At 39.8% G+C, this 20,381-nt stretch overlaps 1 protein-coding gene across 1 annotated transcript in view; it reads left to right on the forward strand.

Moving 5' to 3' along the window:
* The window catches only part of Spata17 (spermatogenesis associated 17), a 201,843-nt gene that overhangs the window by 84,979 nt on the left and 96,483 nt on the right, over positions 1–20,381 (forward strand). The window contains exon 7 of the mRNA XM_045135438.1: positions 18,538–18,741. Within this exon, the coding sequence (XP_044991373.1) occupies positions 18,538–18,741 (204 nt within the window). The remainder of the gene's footprint in view (positions 1–18,537; positions 18,742–20,381) is intronic.

Consider the following 20,381-nt stretch of genomic DNA (forward strand, 5'->3'; position numbering starts at 1 on the left):
AGAGAGAGAATAGGTATGCCAGGGCCTTTAGCCTCTGCAAATGAATGCCAGATGCTTTGCTACTGCATCTGGCTTTAAGTGGGTATTGGGAATGGAGTCCAGATCGTTAAGATTTGCAGGCAAGTACCTTCACCACTAAGCCCTCTCTCCAGGCCTTCATTTTAATTGTATAATGAAGAACCTGGTTTGACAAATAATTTCACAATCTGACCAAGAGATTTGTTTCACAGTCCTTGGTGAGTTTTCCAGTATTAATTCTGTTAGCACTGTGTGTTTTGGATGTGCCTGTGTTAACCAATGCAGATGGGGATACTCTATTCCAGTGTGCTGCCCAGTTGTACCATGCTAGTTGCTAGCCATGTAAACGAGTGAGCTTTAGTGGTCCCTCATCTCTAGAACCTCCAGCACCCAGTGCAGTGAGGACTTGTTATAAGCCAAAGAGCGTGGACGCTGTTACCAGACAGCTGAGTTAGCATCCCAGATCTCCCACTTAGAGTGACACATTAGATTACTGTAGCTTTCTCTTTACTCCACACATGCTAAGCAATGTGGTCTACCTGGCATGCATGCTACGAAGATAAATGTGATACATTGTAAACAGTGCTGGACTCTTAGAGATCATGAGTCAATAATACTATCACACTATAGAATTTAACTTGTCGTAGATTAAACCAATGTTCTTGACTTCACTTCCTTCTCTTAGTCTGATCAACTGGAATCACTTGTTTTCTCATACCCCCCCCCCTTATTTCCTTCAGTTATTCATGGAAAAATTACTTAGGAGGCTTTGTACTGGAGTCTCCATGTCAGCACCTTCTCCACCCTCAGTTTACACTGGCGTCACAGGTCTTGGGACATTCCCTCCCCTTAGAGCAGATTATTATAACAGTACAAGAGACCTCCTCAGTTTGACAAGCCCGTATTCTTTGTGGTGGTGGTCTGAATATCTGACCTGAGAGATGAAAAGACAATCAGTGAACCAATGGAGATACTTTCATTCCCACGACAAACTCCTTGATGGTGATAAAATGGAAAACTTGTATCATCTTGCTGATTGATCTGTTCTTTGTCTTCTGAGAAGTAATTGTCCTGGTCAGAGGTTCTGGAAAACTTACAGATTTGTTTATGTTCCTGCCAGATTTGCTATGCTTAACTTAAGTCATCATTTTTTTTCATTTCAGTCTAAAAGTAATTTAGTTTGAATTCATCTAAACAAAAGTACCACTAAGATTGAATAGAAGAAAGGCTAATCTTAATCAGCTGATTACTCCCCCACATGATGTGCTTGTCAGCATCTCCCGTGCTGAATGCTAGGTGTAGGAAACATGGTTCTTGGCCACAAGATACCCTAATTACAGACTAATGCCAGACAATTTTTTTAATAAAAAAATTTCCAATTACAGGCAGATTAGGAAGTATTTATATTTATGATTTTGCTGGTGGAATACAGTATTTTGTTCTACTTTACTAAAACAACTTTAAATAGCTAAGGACCGAGAGCCTTACACTTCAGGGTGAGCATTGCTGTGCGTTTTCTCCTCATTTGGCTATTTGGTAGGAATTTGATTCTGGATTTTAAAATACTCTTTAGTTGTTTCTAGCAACTTCATTGCTTAGTTTGAGAGTTTCAATTTCAAAAGACATGTTTTTATTACTGATTTCTGCGAATATTTTAAATTTTAACAAAACTCAAGTGCTAGTTTTGTAAGAAACACATCATAAGAAAATGTTAACCTGCTTAAAAGGAGTATCTGTAGCATTTTTAACAGAGATAAAAAGATTTTATTGGGATTTTCAATAATTTAGGGATGATATCATTAATATGTTTTTAGAATACTGAGTTTTCATTAAATTTTTATATTCTAATATAGCTTAACCTAGATTAGTACATGTAAAACAGTCAGGCAAATAATGCTTTAAAAGAAGTTAAGAATTTTGCAATGCAAAATTGCATTTGTTAATTCAGGTATAGATAATCAATAAAGTTATAGGTTATTTAATGCACTCATAGTTTTAGAATGATTATACTGACATATTTCTTTGTTTATATACTGATAAAACAATTTTAACATCAGTTTTTTTTGTTTTTTTTTTGAGAGGGGGAGGTTTTTTTTTCTTTCTTTCTTTTTTTTTTAATTTTTATTAACATTTTCCATGATTATAAAATATATCCCATGGTAATTCCCTCCCTCCCCACCCCCACACTTTCCCGTTTGAAATTCCATTATAACATAATAACATCAGTTTTAAGCAGATTTTAGCACAAATCCGATGTGTACCTTAAAAGAGTTCCAAAAACTATCAGTCGTTTTTATTGGCATTAACTGTCTCATCTTTATTCACGCAAATATGTCCGTGCTAATAGGAGCTGCATGAGTAAATAACTAATATTGCAATGAGTGAATTAATAGACCCCTCAGGGTTTTATTAATTAAAAAGTTCAAGTCATATTAAAGCACCTTTTGTATATATTTATTTCAGTCAGAAAGCTGAACATAGTAACTTATTTGCATAAATAATCAATCACCATTTACTAGTAGTAATAAGGTTAATTTGTTGCTACAGACATAATAGGATTAGTCAATCATATTTTCCAGGAATACCAGTTTGTATGCACTCTGTCACCTGCAAAACATGACTGTGTATAGCACCCTTATTAAATGAACAAATCAAAAAAACTTTGTCCCCGTAAAGGCTTTCTGAAAAGATGCTAATTTTAGTTGATTTGAAGAAAGTGAAATGCAGGTATTACCTCCGTTTGTGAATTTCATTTATCTTTCTGCAAAAATTGATTATTTAATAAAGTTATTTATTTTGATTCAGTAACCAGTCAAACCAAATCTAACACATACAAGGATCTTTCCTTTGAAGAAAATCTCATTTGCAGATTTGTTTCATTCCAAAGAAACTGACTTTCATTCCTTTGCCCTTGTTCTTGGGTAATAAATTATGTTGTCTGCTCCACCTACTGGCAGATAGATGAAAAGGCCTGTAGTTGGGTTCTTCAAAAGATGTGCCTCTAAAACAAACTTGAAGAGTCTTCCTGAAGATCAGCAAAGTTAGAGACAAACAGGAAACTCAAGATCCATGTTATAAAAGCTGAAGTTGGAAATAAAGGTTATTTTACAGTATTATCCACAGTAGTAATTGCTTGACTAGTGATGACATCCTATTTTTCATATTAATCTAATCTCAGAAAAAAATGTATAAATAGTAAGTATACAAATAACTCAGTACACATAACCATTTATATTTTCATTTTATGACATTTGATAGCTTATATATATTCAAATTAAAGGCAATATTATTATGGGAATAATTTTCATGTCATTTATATAGTAGGCTGTTGATGTTTTTCTTCTGCTTTGTAGTGAAATCCTTCCTATGAATACAGAAATAATTATTTTCAGTTGTTTGTGATTTTAAAAAAGATGATATATACAATAAAAATTTAAAAACTTAAATTTGATATCTGACAAAAATAAAATATTTTCATCCCCCTTTTTCTCAAAATCATTTCAAAGTGACCTTGCATAAAGAAGAAAGATATCTTAGTTAAAAATAAAACTTAATATATTCACAATAAACTCGTCATCTATTAATATGGGAAATGTTCATATGACAAAGCTTACAGGATTTTAAAAAGTCATTTACATTTGCAATATTTCATTCTCCCAAATCCTTCTTTGCTTTCCATTATATCTCCCTAAACACAAGTGGAAAGGTTCAAGACCTAACATGTACTTTTCCATGAAGTCATGGGAACGCCGCTCCCTTCAGCGTGTGCCTGCCGCTGTTTGAATGCGTGACTGCGGGTGTGCCTCTCCACTGGATGTCTTCATGCCTGAGGTGTACGTGGAGGCTCCTGGAACATGCTGCTCACCAGCACGGTCGCTAGGCAGTGTGCGTGCATCTCTGGCAGGGAAGCTCAAGGGTCGAGCAGTATGTCTGTGAGTGACTGAGCATGTTGGTAAACCTGATGATACTCATGTCAAAACCACTGCTTTTATTTCAAAACTCTTCTTGTGTTTCCCTTAAGTGTTCAATTGGGCCTCTTCCTCCTTTCTGTATTTTCATGATATGCATATTTGATTCCCTTCTTTTCTCACCTATGCCTTTTGTTTTATCATTTCAAGTGTCTTGCATTTCAACTCTTATGTACCCGTTCCTTGAACTCTGAGCAATGGTAATAGTCTCTAAAATTATTTTTGGCATGTGTGTGTTGAGAAAGATATGGGTATGTATTCATACGTGTGGGCACACTGGGGTGTATAAATACCCATACATATGTGTGTACTTGCACATGAAAGCCAGAGGTTGACATTTGATGTCTTCCCTAATCACTCAGTCACTTTGAGTTAGGGTCTCTTACTGAACCTGGAGCTCACTGATTCAGCTGGACTAGCTAGCCGGCAAGCTTCAGAGATCCTCCTCCCTGTACCCTGCCATTATGTAAATTACATGCACGAGCCACCATGCCCAGCTTTTTCATGGGTACCAGGGATCTGAACTCAGGTCTTTATGCTCTCACATCAAGCACTTTACCAAGGACACTGGAAACTCTCTAAACCACCTCTACTTTTCTTCACTACTTCTTGCTGTGATGATCTGTGACAGTCTGGCATTGTATTCAAGAAAAAAACCACACATAATCCAAAGGTTATAGTCCATGAATTCAGAACCTGTCTTCTCTCATCACAAAGGGCAGCTTCCGGCAGTGCTCCACTAACGCTCCACGCTTTACTGCCGCGTTTGCTATTGGGCACGCAACCCTTCTTCTCATTGAGCTAAATGCTTTCGTAAATGACACGTACTAACTGCTAACTAACTGCTGTCCTTATTACTGCTTGGTGAAAACTGATGGTCATGAACAGGAGGAGGGCTGAAAGTGTACTCGGAACCCCAGGTGATGACAGCAGTGTGAAGGCACGGATGTCCACGGGTGGCTGAAGAAGGGGTTTCACAATGCCACAGGACACAAGAAAGCCATGGGACATCTGGGGAGAAAGATAATATTCATGGCCCTCAAATGACCGACAGGAAAATGTGTTATTTTGTCATTTTGCTTGGGCTCATGACTAGTCAATGTTAATTTTCAGCCTTATTACATTGGAGACTCCTTCACTTCCTGCATCAGACAACATTCCCAAGTTCAGATCTTGAATTTTCACGTGACTACTCATGTCACTTAGTGTTGGCAAAGTTCTATGGGAGTGGAAGACTCCTGGAGAAAGACAGATTTTTATAGGTATGATTAAGGAGATAGCTTTTGCAGAGGACCCAGTCTGTTCTGGAGCTCACTGTGTAGCCAAGGCTGGCCTTGAACTCATAGTAGAACTCTTGCTTCAGCCCCCTTGAGTGCTAGGATTTGAACATGACTCGCCACGCCTGGCTCAGGAGGTAGCTTTATAAGTTTTCTGCAAATACTCACACACTGGCTCTTGCTAACTTTCCAGGAGTTTATATGAATAGCTCTACAGAAAAATATTAACTAAGAATTCAGCTGGCAGAAGGCCTCTAGCTGTAATGAGCTGAAACAGTATAGGAATAATTTTCGGGCACTCTTTCCAACGTCTACTTTTGGTGGGTTAGAGGAACCATGTCTGGAAGGTAACAGAATGCAATTTGAGTTGCACAGTAGCTTAATCCCATTCTATGATGCTGAGACATTCTCAGAACAAGTCATTTGTGTGGGAAGACTGAGAGGCCTAAGTGAATCCTGTGTGGAAGAGCAGCTCTAGTCTGGAGTATTCGGTTATCCATCTAGAAAGATGTGCATGGCTTCCTGAGTGAACCTCAGTTCTCTGGGCTCTCTCACTTCTCCTCACACAAGGTACTCTTTCCAGAGACATTCACACCAAGTCTGTAGAAAAGAATAGAGGAAAACTAGAGCCTTTATATAAAAGTAAAAAGGAAGTCAGGTGTAATTTACATGTCTGTGGTAACTTTCAAATTCACAACTCAAATATAGTATATTTATCTCCAAAATATTCCATGAAACAACAGTTATATTTCCAGTGTCTAAAGCACTACACTTTGAAAATGTTCTTCCTGTGGATACTGAGTGTGTTTATTCTTTCAGGAAGACTCTGGAGTAGATAAAGCTTTGACGTCTGACCTCTGGATGCCAGTCTAAGAGGAAGGCCTTCAAGCCTGGCCATTTGTTCAGGGTCTCAAACGAGCAGTTCACATGACAAAACCATCCTGTAATTTGTTACTTTTGGCAGACTGTCTTCAGAAAGGCCAAGGACTGAACTATCATGACAATGAATTAGCTATTAAATTTTATATTTTATTTCCTATCTCTTTAACATTATACTTTTTATTATCTTATAATCCATGAAAGGGAGGAAATTATTATCCATTGTCAGATCTCTTTGAGGAGATAGAAATGGTTTTTCAAATCTTCTTGGGTTCCCAAATCGTTCTGTTTCCTACTCTTATCCCTTTGCAATCCTCTCACGCCACACACCTAAGAATTTAAAGTGCACACGGACTCCAGAATAACATCAAATTCATGGAAGGAGGGATGTAAGTAAAAGTGCCTCAGGGACTTTGTTTTTCCTTGTATATAGTGTTTTAAAAGTTATTTTAAACTGATTCATGTCCTACTCTTTGCTTTTTGTGGGAGTAAAAATAGACTCCTGTGTTGTGGCCTGGAACTTACACAGTACAATTTTTGGATGCAATTTATAACATATACCAAGTTTCAATACAAGGAAATGAGCACTTTTCTTTTTTTGGCCTGGGGAGCCAGACTCACTGATTGTTCATTAGCCTAGCACACACAAGGGCTTGGGTTCAGTCTTCCATAAAGTCTGAAAAAAGATGAATGCATTTCTTCATGTTTATTTATTGGTGCACTAGGGCCCCAGCCCTGCAATCACACTCCAGATGCGTGCACCACCTAGTGGGCACGTGGGGCCTTGCACGTGCGTCACCTTTGTGTGTCTGCCTCACATGGGACATGAAGAGCCAAACATGGGTCCTTAGGCTTTGCAGGCAAGCCCCTTAACCTGTAATCCATCTCTCTAGCCCTATTTCCTCATTTTTACTTATGTAAATACTCACACATTTTTATAACATATTTTGATATTATTTCCCTAAGTTACCCTCATTTATTCCCTTTCTCCTCCTACTAAATTCTTTTTTCCAATTATTCTCCTTCCTAATTTTCTTTTCCAATTATTCTCCGTCCTAATTTTTTTTTTCAATATAGGATATTGCTCTAGCCAAGGCTGACCTGGAACTCACTCTGTAGTCTCAGGGTGGCCTCAAACTCACAATGATCCTCCTACCTCTGCCTCCCAAGTGCTGGGATTAAATGTGTGTGCTGCCACACCTCCCTTTCATGCCTTTTTAAAGCCTAATTAGTTAATTCAGGGTTGCTTGCATGATCAGAGTGGTAGGCTACATACTGGAGAATGGGAAAATTGCCAATGGCTACACCAGTGAGGAACATGACTCCATCCCTCAGTAACGGGTAGTTGCCAATAGCTACGCAGGCAGGGGGCGGATCTCATGCTTCTTCCCCTGACGGTGAAGGAGTGTACCAGACTCAGTCTTGTGCAGGAAACCATGAATGTAACAGTGTGGCATCCAGAAGAAAGCATGGCATAGACAAACTCTCCATGCTCCTCTGTGACATTCTTTGTGCTCCTTTTTTTCATAAGGTTGCCTGGCGCTTGGAGGGGATGGTGTCAATGTGTTTTTTAGAGTTGACCACATCATAATCTCTTATTCTTGGCAGCTATGCATGTCTGTATTAGCATTTGCCCATTTCAAGAGCACATGTGTATGATCAAGGCTGAGAGCAGCACTAACCTATGTGAACAAACATGAATATTTAGAAAGCAGTTTGACATGCTGTTCATTACATAGCACCAGTACTAGGTTTTCTCTTAGGGCCTATGTTCTGAGCCATAGCCTTTTGACTAGGTTCATAGCACTGTGTATGAGTTCCCTCCTGCGGAGCATGCCCCGAATCCAATCGCAAATTGGCTGGGTACTCCCATCACTGTCATACCACTATTGCACTGTCAGACACACAGACACATCTTGCTTAGAAGACTGGCTATGTAACTCACAGGGTCCAAACCCAGGTAAGATTGTTGATGACTTTTTGACACATAGCTTTCCTGCCACCTCTGGCACTTTGAAAGCTAGCCAGTACTAGGACAATTTCTGCTTAGGGCAGGCTTAATTTGTCTGTGTCCTGCAGTTGAAATGGATGGTGTCTTCAGCAGTAAGAACTTGCCAAGATGAAACATTTTCATAGTGTCAAATCACTTAACATGTAGTTCAGAAGGTAGAAAGTTCAACAGCATCCAACCACTCAAAATCCAAGAGTTTCAGTGCTTTGCTCACCTTCCTGGCCCAGCCCTGTAGTATTTGTTCTCCATGTATTAGCTTTGCTCACCTTCCTGGCCCAGCCCTGTAGTATTTGTTCTCCATGTATTAGCCTTATGTTCTTCAATTTCCTGTTTATGACAATGATTTTGTTTCCCTTCCTGAAGTAAGAAGATAAATATTCATTCTTTTCTTCAGCAACATTAATGTAAGTTTTCATTACTTTAAAAATGGTGCATGATGTTTTATTATATCAAATATATTTCTTAAAGGAGACATCTTCCAGTTTTCATAGGTAGTGACAAGAACCAAATTCCCTCTTTACAATTTACACATCTGCCTATTGGAACAATTCTCCACATAGTAGCTTCAGACTGTGTACATTTCAAACCACACACACACGGACGTACACACACACTTCTCCCAGGGAAAAGTAAAAAGTGAATAAATAGTTTGAAAGACATGCTAAATGTCTCAGTCAGGTTCACATTGTGGGTATAAATCACCCAACCAAGCTTGTGGGGGAAAAAAGGTTAGTTTCGCTTACAGACTTGAGGGGAAGCTCCATGATGGCAGGGGAAAATGATGGCATAAGCAAGGGTAGACATCATCCCCTTGCCAACATCAAGTGGACAACAGCAAGAGAAGAGTATGCCAAACATTGGCAAGGGGAAACTGGCTATAACGCCCACAAGCCTGCCCCCAGCAATACACTGCCTTCAGGAATTGTGAATTCCCAAATCTCCATCATCTGGGAACCTAGCATTCAGATCACCTGAGTTTACAGGTGGCACCTGAATCAAACCACCACACTAAGTTTGTTCATCTTTTTCAAATTCAATATTATCATACAAACATAACCAGAAAATAATTACAATTGTGTGTTTAAAAATGTTCATAGAGGCTGGGCATGGTGGTACACACCTTTAATCCCAGGACTTGGGAGGCAGAGGTAGGAGGACCGCTGTGAGTTTGAGGCCACCCTGAGACTACATAGTGCATTCCACATCAGCCTGAGCTAAAGTGAGACCCTACCTTGAAAAACAAAATGTTCATTGAGGCTGGACAGATGCCTCATTCGATAAAGCCCTTGCTGCGAAAGTGTGAGGACCAGAGTTCAGACCCATAGCACCCACAATGCTGGGTTAGCATGGCCGCCTGTCATCCTAGCATGGACGCAGACACGGGAGGGGGCTCCCCAAGAAGCTAACGAGGTAGATGAGCTGAGTCAGTGAGCCCTGGGCACAAGGGAGAAATCCTGTCTCAATAAATGATAAGGCAAGTGATTGAGAAGGAAACTAAAATGTCAGCCTCTGGCCTTCTACATGCACATACATGTGCACTCACACACATGCATACACATCACACACACACATGCAAAAACTGTATATCATTTGTTTCATTTTAATGTGTCATAGTTTTAAAATTGCAGGTTTTCTACACAGTAGTAGTCATGAATTTCTGCTCCTGTCTATTGTATCCTTTTGACAGTAGGAAGTATGCCATTCAACAATGAACTATGCTATTCACATAATTACAGAACATAGTCAACTAGAATTGAAATAAGGCATAGAGAAAGGGAAAATGGATAATAACTTAAATAACTTACGGTTATATCTCATTCTGTGATTATTTCAGTGTAATACAAATAAGTGACATATACTAATACTATTCTGCTAAAAAGATGTTCCTAACCAAAAATACAACCTTTCTTAGCTTATAGAGAACTCATACTTTCAAGGTTATGTAATCTAGAACATTTCTAATTTTTCTGGATTTCACATTTTCCTTTACATTTACTCGTCTTTATTCTTCTTTATTTATATGTGTATGTATGCATGGGTATGCATGTGTCCACAATACAAGTGTGAGGTTGGAGGAATGCCTCAGAGTGTCATTCCTCCCTTTCCACCCTGCTGTTGAGTCAGTCTGTCTTCTTGTTGCTACTAGAAAAGGCAGTCTAGCTGGCCAAGGGCTTCACTATTCTCCTGGGCCAGATTCCCACTGCTAGAGGTACAGGTGGACTACAGGTCCATATGCCACCTTGCACCTGGTGTTATATGGGTGCTGGGGGCTGAAGTCAGGTTGGCAAGCTTGCGGAGCTGCAGAGTGAGTCAGATATTTTCCCCAATCAATTGCCAATCAACAGACTATGGCAATAGCTTGTTGTGTACTTCTTCTGCAGCAGCTACTAGAACATATGTACAAGAGGCTGGTAATGTTACAGTCACTAACCATGTTTTCACGTGCTATTTATACACACACACACATACACACACATGCTGTATTTTGATCATATGGCCTCCACATCATCCTCCCTTACTGTCACAGTCTCTCTGCCATGGAAGAGGAGGATTCCTCTCCATTGGCAACCAACCATTTTAACTATCATTAGCTCTTTAGGGAGGAGAGAGGCCTCCCAAGCCCCTCCCCTATCTGTAACAGAAGGCTGACTGATCCTTTCATGGGCAGATCTTGTTCAGGCAACCACATCTGGTGTGAACTTTTGAGTGTAATGGCCTTGTTATGTCTGGAAGACTGTGCCATAGTAAGGTGTTTCTAATTCGAGCCCCTCTAAGAATGGCTCCATGGGAGTGTCCTTCCCTCAGTCCGTGTCCACCTTAGACCTACCAAGAAATTTTTACATATATAGATGATTGATATTTGTTAAATTTAGCTAGAATTATGGAATATCCTATCTAAATTTATTCCTGAAAACTAGCATTCCCTCTCTTCTGTAGTTTTCTCTTCCTTTTTTGTTTCCTGTTGGTGGTGCTAGGGGTAGGACCTAGAGCCTGCTTCGTGCTGGGCAAGTTCTCTCCTAGCTCCAGCTCAGTGAATATTGCACTGGACTGTTCTGAGAGGATATCTGTCTGAAATATGTTTAAATTCTAAGAGTTAAGCAAATATGCTTTTAAAAACAAGTTATTATAAAGGAAAGTAAGGGTAGTAAATTTCTCTAATCACTAGAAATTTTATTACGACTACCCCAGCCTTTAACTAAAGTGAAAGATAAAAGGTAGAAAGTAGTTGTTGTAGTGAGGTTTGCATTGCAACTTCTGGGAAAAAGAGGCTTATTTTGGCTTAAAGGCTCAAGGGGAAGCTTCATGATAGCAGGGGAAAATGATGGCATGAACAGAGGATGGACATCAACCCCTGGCCAACATAAGGTAGACAATAGCAACAGGAGAGTGTACCAAACACTGGCAAGGGGAAACTCATTATAACACCAATAACCCCTCCCCCAACAACACACTGCCTCCAGGAGGCACTAATTCCCAAATCTCCACCAGCTGGTGATCTAGCATTCAGAACACCTACGTTTATGGGGGACTCCTGAATCAAACCACCACACTCCATCCCTGGCCCCCATAAAATGATAACCATCTGTGATGTAAAATGCAATGAATTCAGTCCAACTTTAAAAGTCCCCATAGTTTTTTATCAAACCTAATGATGTTCAAACATCCCCAGAGTCCAAGATCTTTTAACTGAACCATAATACCAAAAAATAACCTCAAAAAAAAAAAAACACTGCATAATAGCACAGAATAAACATTCACACTGCAAAAGATGGCACTGGGCATAGCAAAGAAATACTCAAACAATACAAGATTTTAAAACAACCAGGGCAAACACCAAACTCTGTAGCTTCAAGTCCAACAACTCTAGCCAGTGACAAATCTCCAAGTCTGATAATTCTAACTAGCAACATGTCTCTGGCATTCCAATTCCGCCACTCCAGTTAGGCTACTCACAGCCCTGGAAAACTTCATCGGGAGCCGGCAGCTCCTTAGCAGCCATCTTGTTGTCCTACCATCTTCACTAGGTCTCCACTGCAATCCATGGTTCATCCTCATGGCCCTATGGGGTCTGTATGCAGGCATCCAGCAAACCTGCTTCACACTGCCCATGGCTATTTCAGAACACAAGACTGTGTTGCAAACTCAATGACCCTCTCCCTCCTGTATTTCTTACATTCCACAATACCAGTTAAGGTGTCAATTTGTTAATCCAGAGGGGAATAAAGCAGACTTTGAAGAACAGGACACTTCTTGAGCACTTAGGCCCCTTCTAAAGAGTCTACATTCTTCCTGTTGCCCCAGTGAAGGTCAGCTGGCCCAATGTCAATGTTGTAATCTCTCAAACAATTTGCAGGTGAGTGGGCAGCAATTTAGGCCCAAAGATTTCATTTTTTCCTGTGTCATATCCTTCTGCTCATACCAGTTCATTTCTACCCAAAGCAACCCTGCACAACTTCTCAGAACATGGGCATAAGAGCAAGCTTCTCACACAAACTGCTATCCCAGTCCAAGCAAAGCTCTTTCTTACCCTCATAAGCCAAACCTGACAGTCCATAGTTCTTACTGCATTCAGGTCTTGCAACTCTGACCACAATAGTCCATCAAGCTGTACTTATAGCACTGCCAGGCATCTCTTAGGCCAAGGTATCAAATCCTTCCATATTTCTCTTGAAAAGCAGCTCCAGGGCTGGAGAAATGGCTTAGCAGTTAAGCACTTGCCTGTGTAGCCTAAGGAGCCAGGTTCGAAGCTCAATTCCCCAGGACCCACGTTAGCCAGATGGACAAGGGGGCGCATGCATCTGGAGTTTGTTTACAGTGGCTGGAGGTCCTGGCATGCCCATTCTCTTTCTCTCTCTCTCTCTCTTATCTGCCTCTTTCTCTCTCTGTCTGTTGCTCTCAAATAAATAAATAAAAATTTTAAAGTCTCCAAAACATTTATAAAAAAAAAAAAGAAAAACAGAAAAGCAGTTCCAAAAGGCCTGAGCCACACTGTCAGGTGTCCAGCAGCAACTCCACTCCTCACTACCACTTTACTGTTGCAGTCCGGTGCACATTGCTGGAAGAAATCATCCAACCAAGAGCAGCTTCTGGAACAAGAGGTTTATTTTGGCTTAAAGGCTCAAGGGGAAGCTCCACAATGGCAGGGAAAATGATGGCATGAGCAGAGGGTGGACATCACTCCCTGGCCAACATAAGGTGGCCAATAGCAACAGGAGAGTATGCCAAACACTGGCAAGGGGAAACTGGCTTTAACACCTATAACCCCTCCCCCAACAATACATTGCCTCCAGGAGGCATTAATTCCCAAATCTTCACCAGCTGGTGATCAAGCATTCAGAACACCTGAGTTAATGGGGAACACCTGAATCAAATCACCACAGCAGTTGTAGTTAGTAACAGGTTGGTTTTTTTTTTTTTTAATAAACAATTTTTTAAAAAAATATTTATTTATTTATTTATTTGAGAGTGACAGACACAGAGAGAAAGACAGGTAGAGGGAGAGAGAGACAATGGGCGCGCCAGGGCTTCCAGCCTCTGCAAACGAACTCCAGACGCGTGCGCCCCCTTGTGCATCTGGCTAACGTGGGACCTGGGGAACCGAGCCTTGAACCGGGGTTCTTAGGCTTCACAGGCAAGCGCTTAACCGCTACGCCATCTCTCCAGCCCATGTTTTTTTTTTTTTTTTTTTTTAATAAAGTCTTTCTCTATCTGGATAAGTTCTGTGCCAGATACCTTATGACTCCCAGTGTTTTTCTGAATATCCCATGTCTCCTGGACAAATTCCATGTGTGGTTCTTTCATGAAGTATATTGTAGACCAGAGTTGCCGTAGCTGGCTGAGAAATGTCCATGCTTCCTGTGAGCTCTGAGCAGGAGGCTTTCAATGCAGGATCCCGTCTTAGATGCTGGATGCAGACTGTTAACTGTGGCTGTCTCCAACAGTAGAGCTGTTGTTTGCATAGTGTGGATGCAGAACGTCCCCTAGCTCCTGATGTCCGCTAATCATGATGAAGAGTGTGGGCAGTGATGATTCAGCAATCCTGACCCTAGCAAATACTCCCTTCGCAGTTCTTGGGCCTACTCTGACTTCTCTAGTTAGTTGGGATCCCTACCACTCTTCTCTCCTTGCTTAATGACTTATTTAAAAGCATATTTGCCTGAAATTAGTGCTCAAACATATTGTAAGCAAAACTCCTGTCACAAGTGCTTAGCACTCACTATGTTCGCAAATATTAGATCAAGAAGCACAGAAATAGTTTTAAATTTTGTCCCTTTTTGCATCAATCTGGGCCTCCAGCTGTGTAATTGCAATTTCCTAAAGTGAAACTTCAAATTTCCTGCCTGGCTTGCCTGCTTCACCAGTCTTCATTCTCAGACCAGCCTCCTTCCAAACCCTACAAATGACTTTCTTATATGATGAAACTGTGAATTGGGAATCACAAGGTACACATCATGTTTCATATTCTCCCTGTTTTTCAGAAGTATGTTTTAAAAGAGAAGAGAGAAATTAGAACATAGCAGCCCCTAGGCACATACAAAGTAAAGGTCAGTGCATGAGTGGAAGATGAGCATGAAAACATTCTCTGTGTAACAATAAAGTAGGCGTTGCACACATAGCAAGAGTGTCCGCATGCTTTCAAATCAGGCACACGCTTATATATTTTCCTGCATATTACTTATATAGCAGAATAAGAGCTGAGAATAAAAGAGCCTGCTGATAGATTGTTAGAAATATGGAATAATTCAAAATACTAATGTAATGCTAAGGGTGACTGGCTAACAAATGGTACATTTGCTCGTTGCTCAACCTGACATAATTAATATTCTAGGTCATGCTTAAGTTCCCATGATGGAGGGTTTGAAGGGAGAATTTCAAGAAAAATATATATCTATTATATAACTCATTGCCTTTTTTTTTTTTCTCTCCTTTTGACGAGTCAGAATCACAGCCTTAAAAAAAAATCAGCTTTCACACCTCATTCGGCATCTCCACCGCGGGCCCGCAGTCGGCAGCCCTGGCAGATGCCAGGAGGTCAGTGAGAAGCTATTAGCTGAGTCCCTCCTGAGGTTTCCTGGGTCTCACTGAGTTGAATGTTAGCATGACAGTACTGCAAATAACTCAGTTGTAGGCTTTTTCTTTTTCTTTTTTTTTCAAACAGTTAGCACAGATTTCCCCATAGTGTTGGTCACTGTAGAAAATTATTGCTGAAAATGAAGTCCCCAAAGCTAGCTTGGCAGAAGCCCTCCTAAGTTGTGAAAAATGTGAAAACTGGAAAATATGTCACGGTCCCTTGGGGGTATCTTAGCCTTTTGTGACTCAGAGTCATTAAAAAAAAAAAAACCAACAATGAGCTGTTTTCTGTAAGTGGCTTACAAATTATGGATTGTGGATTGAGACAGTGTTGTAAGTTAGGGTTGTCTCATTTGCTTAATGAAATAATAATTAAATTATTACTGTGGTAATCAATAGGGTATGGGCCTTCTGTGGGAACAGCAAGAGGGTGGATTGTTTTTACTAAAGTAAGTTAGCTAAGGTATTAATTCTTCAAATACTGACACCTTGAAGATTTTAAATGATACATTTGAAATTCAATTAAAATATATTTTTCTATCTACATTTGATTTAAATTGCAAAAAGAATACACATGAGGAGGCCTCTATATAGGTTGAAAAATATAATTTAAGGAAGCTATCATGTCTACTACTCCATTTGCATTTCCCATCTAGCCTCTGTACACATGTACGTGCAAATGTGGAAGGGGATCAAGATTGCTAATGGGGCAAAGGTAATATAGACGCTAGCAGTTATTCAGGCAGACGGACAGTTTCAATGATAAGTTACAATCTTTAGTTATATGTATTTTATAATTTTGATCTGTACAGTTGTGGAAAATATGGTAATAAATTAATAGATTTCAATTATTAAGAACATCACCAACCAAAATGGCACTTTTCTGTAACTTTTTCACATATCATGTGATGTAGTGATCTTAGGCCACAATAGTATTATTAATACAGTGTTTGTTTTTTTAATCATAATCAGTACATTATCATATTAGAAAAGCACCCGTATACCATCTTTCCAATTACATCCTACTCAGATATGAATGTCTACAAAAAGCTATTGTAAATATACATGTACACACATTCTTTCACTCGTGTTTGTTTAATTTGTGTAACTAGTTTGTCTACACTTTTTATAATAGTGATAAACATGGCATTAAAATACTTTATGTAATTGTCTTGTTAACTTTTAGTTTATCACTTGTATTAAGGAATAAATGTTAAAGAAGAACCCATTCAAAAATATTTAGACATATCAATACATTCACATTAACATTTTAGTATGCAGTAGCATTTATTTCTCAATTATAAAGTAGAGAAACAGGGCTGGAGAGATGGCTTAGTGGTTAAGACCCTTGCCTGTGAAGCCTAAGAACTCATATTCGAATCTTCAGGTCCCACATAGCCAGGTGCATAGTGACGCAGGTGCACAATGTTGCACCACAATGGGGCACATGTGTTTGGAGTTCATTTACAGTGGCTGAAAGCCCTGGAGCATCTATTCTGTGTGTGTGTGTGTGTGTGTGTGTGTGTGTGTGTTTCTCTCACACATCTCTCAGTAAATAAAAATAAAGTAGAGAAACTTGTGTTAGAGGTGATACAAAGGGGCCTATGGTAATTTATTATTTCTAGATCACAATTGCATTTAAAAGTAAGTTGAAACTGATGTGTTAAGAAAAGGGGTCTAATCTATAGATTCCTTGTAAACAGTCAGTGATACTTTGAAGTGAATCTGAAATGTCTCACTAAGATACTCGTGTGAATTTGCAAAGCTGGAAGCAGGCCGATGGTTTCATGGCTTTGATGAGGATTGCTGTTATTCTAGAGGAGGGTTTCAAATTCTCTGTGTGTAGCATATGCCCATTACTACATCAGGCCTTGTGCTTGCACCAAGTCCTACATACTGCGTGCTTGTTGGTGGAAGACTGGAACATGTGAAGATAATTCTGAAATAATGTGCTGAGTGTAAGAGAGATACCCCCAACTTATAAAGGAAGCATTAGTTTAGACAATAAGTGCAGCCTCAGTTTATGATTGACGGTGGCTAACATTTAAGTGTTGGCTGGAAACATACAGTTTTAGGTAGTTTTGCAAGGACAGTTCTCCTCATTCATGTAAATACATTGGAACTGCTGATCCCTTGAGGTGAATATAAGAACCAGAAACACTTATGCATCAGATGATGATATAAAAGAGAAGCATATTTTTGGAAGAAAAGATACACTTAATACATCCTTTATGTAGTTCAGAATGTCTACAGAACTCGCAAACAAGTGATCCTACCCATTATAACATAACCTGGCTTATTTTGTGTATATTCACACATAGGATATTGACACATACACAAGTAGATGGCTCTTTGGAAATCAAATGTCATCCAAACATGGCTACCAAAGTGTGGCTCTATGCAGTTTGTGGACTCAGAGAGCCTCAGGACTTAGAAAATGAATGTCTAAAACCTGAATTTAACCCTTGTCTCCTTGTCTCCATGGAAGCTCCATGGCAGGTGCTGAGCTCAGGTGAGTCTTGTCTCTGGTGTGCAGTGTGACAAATTCAGTGAGAGATCAGCTAAGTGACAGTAAGCAAGCCTGTGATCGGGAGAGATAATAACCCAATGTGTTGTTGGGATGTCATACGGCTGCTAGGTGTCAGGACAGTACAGAGCCATTGGTCTGGAGAGATAATAGTATGCCCTGTTCGTGTGATGTCACTGATGCGGAAGCACCAGGCTTAAAGCAGTTATCATTTGGATGTGTAACAATTAATATTCCAAATAACCAACTATTTATTGAGTAGATACTTTACACCAAAAACAAATTCAAACACTGCACATTTAACTTTCTGAAAATGAAGATATCACCTGCAGATATGGTCAAATATACTTCATAACTGGTAGAACTCAAAATGGATAGTTTAAAGTCTCCTGTGTTATTTTTTCTTAAATACAATTTTAGGGTTTTTCTTTTGGCGGATGTTGACATTGGGTCTCACTTTAGCCCAGGATGACCTAGAATTCACTATATAGTCTCAGGCTGGCCTTGAACTCATAGTGATCCTCCTACCTCTACCTCCCAAGTGCTGGGGCATAAAGATATATGTGTTGATTGTTTAGTCCTGAAAGATGCTAAAATTGTTGGTCTAGCATGGATAGGAAGTGACAGTGTTTTGTATAGTCTCCTGAGGGGAATCTGAAGTCCACCTCTGATTAAGAACCAGAGTTCTAATTTAATATATTCCTTACTGTACCATGTTCATGGTACAATCTTATCTTCTTTTTATATGAAAATGGAAGGTAATAAATTAAAGTCTCTCTTCCTTAGATTCCAGGTGTATACAACTCGCCATTCAGAAAAGAGCCAGATCCATGGGAGCTGCAGCTGAAGAAAGTAAAGATTTTAAAGCCCCACCCAACTCCTAAGGCCCAGAAGCACACCAGAAGCCTGACCAACTGGCTGGCCTGCACCAGTGCCAGGTCCTTTCCTCAGAGCACAAGCCTGCCACCTATTGATAGGAAGCAGTGTCAGGTACTGAACGAATATTCCCACAGGGTTTCTGTCACCGTGCTTCTCTTTCCCCCAGCTTCTTATTTTGGTAGAAATACTACAGCACTTACTATACTCACTATTTTTTGAGGCAGGGTCTCAGCCTAGCCGAGGATGATGTGGAACTCACTCTGTAGCCCAGGTTGGCCTCAAACTTATGGTGATACCTCCTACCACAGACTCCCCAGTACTGGGATTATCAGCATGAAACCGCATGACTGGTTCAATCTTCATTGTTTAAAAATAGTTTTTTTTTTTTATTTATTTGCAACCAGAGATATAGAGAATACAGACAGACAGAGAGAATTAGCATGCCAAAGCCTCCAGCTGCTGCAGACTCCAGATGTATGTGCCACATTGTGCATCTGACCTTATAGGGGTCCTGCGGAACTGAACCAGGGTTGCTGGGCTTTTCAGGCAAGTACCTTAACCACTTAGCCATCTGTGTCTCTCCTGTCTTCACTATCGTAAGAGTGTACTTGAGCAGTGTTGCGCGTGTTGCTGAGGGCCACTGTTACCCATGACCATCCCCCCCACAGCACTCATCGTCCTACGGGCCTCGTGCTCTGTACCCTGTACACAACTCTCCGTTTCCGTTTCCCGCATCCTGCCACGGCCTCCTCACTTAACACGGGGTCCTTAAGATTCATCTATGCACCACATGATGTCAGATTTTCATTCCTGTTGAAGGATGAATTTTGTCATATGTACATACCACATTGTTTATCCATTTATTACTCAGAAGGCACTTTGAATGCAGAAGTGTCTTCACCATTTGAGTAAGGTTGCTGTGCACTAGAGTAGACAACTATCTCTTCATCATCATTTGCTTTATTTACTCAGATGGTGAATTGCCAAAGCATGTGATGATTTTGTTTTTAATTTTTTTTTTCTTTTTCAAGACAAGTATCACTACATAGCCCAGGCTGGGTTTGAACTCAGGAACATCCTGCCTCGGGTTCCTGAGGGCTGGAATTATAGGCATGGGCCACACAGCTATCTGCTGCTTTTTAACATTTGAGGAATGTCTGCAGTAGTTGTCACATTTTCCTTTCTTTTCAACAGTATCTGGGGTTGCAATTTTTCCACATTACTTCCAGTATCTGTTGTTCCCTAATTTTCTTCCTATTTACATATAATCGTCATCCTGATGGCTGTGAGATGGCATCCATCCCCTTGTGGGTTTTGAGCAGTCATGCTGAGAATTCTCATTGTTCATTTGTGTATGTTCTTTCAAAAAAATGTCCATCAAGTCTCCTGTCCATTGTTGATATATGATTTGTGCATATTTTTTCCCATAATATGGGTATCATTTTTTTTACTTTCTTTGTGGTATCTTATGGTTAAAAGTAATGTTTTCTTTAATTTTCTTTATGAGAAAAACATTTCTTATGAAAATATAACTTTAAGAAAATAAGTACGTTACTTTAAAGGTGCATACCAAAGAAGTAAACAAACATTTCTTTTGGATTTCTTTTGGATTCTTTAGGATTATGAATTACTTTCAAAGAGATCAGTTATCCAATTTGCATGTAGAGGTTGATAATTCTAGAATTCAGTGACAAGCTATATTAATCTGCTTTCTGATGCTGTAACAAAATACTTCAGACAAAGTAGTTTAT

Source organism: Jaculus jaculus, chromosome 1, assembly GCF_020740685.1.
Source record: "Jaculus jaculus isolate mJacJac1 chromosome 1, mJacJac1.mat.Y.cur, whole genome shotgun sequence".
Lineage (NCBI taxonomy): Eukaryota > Metazoa > Chordata > Mammalia > Rodentia > Dipodidae > Jaculus > Jaculus jaculus.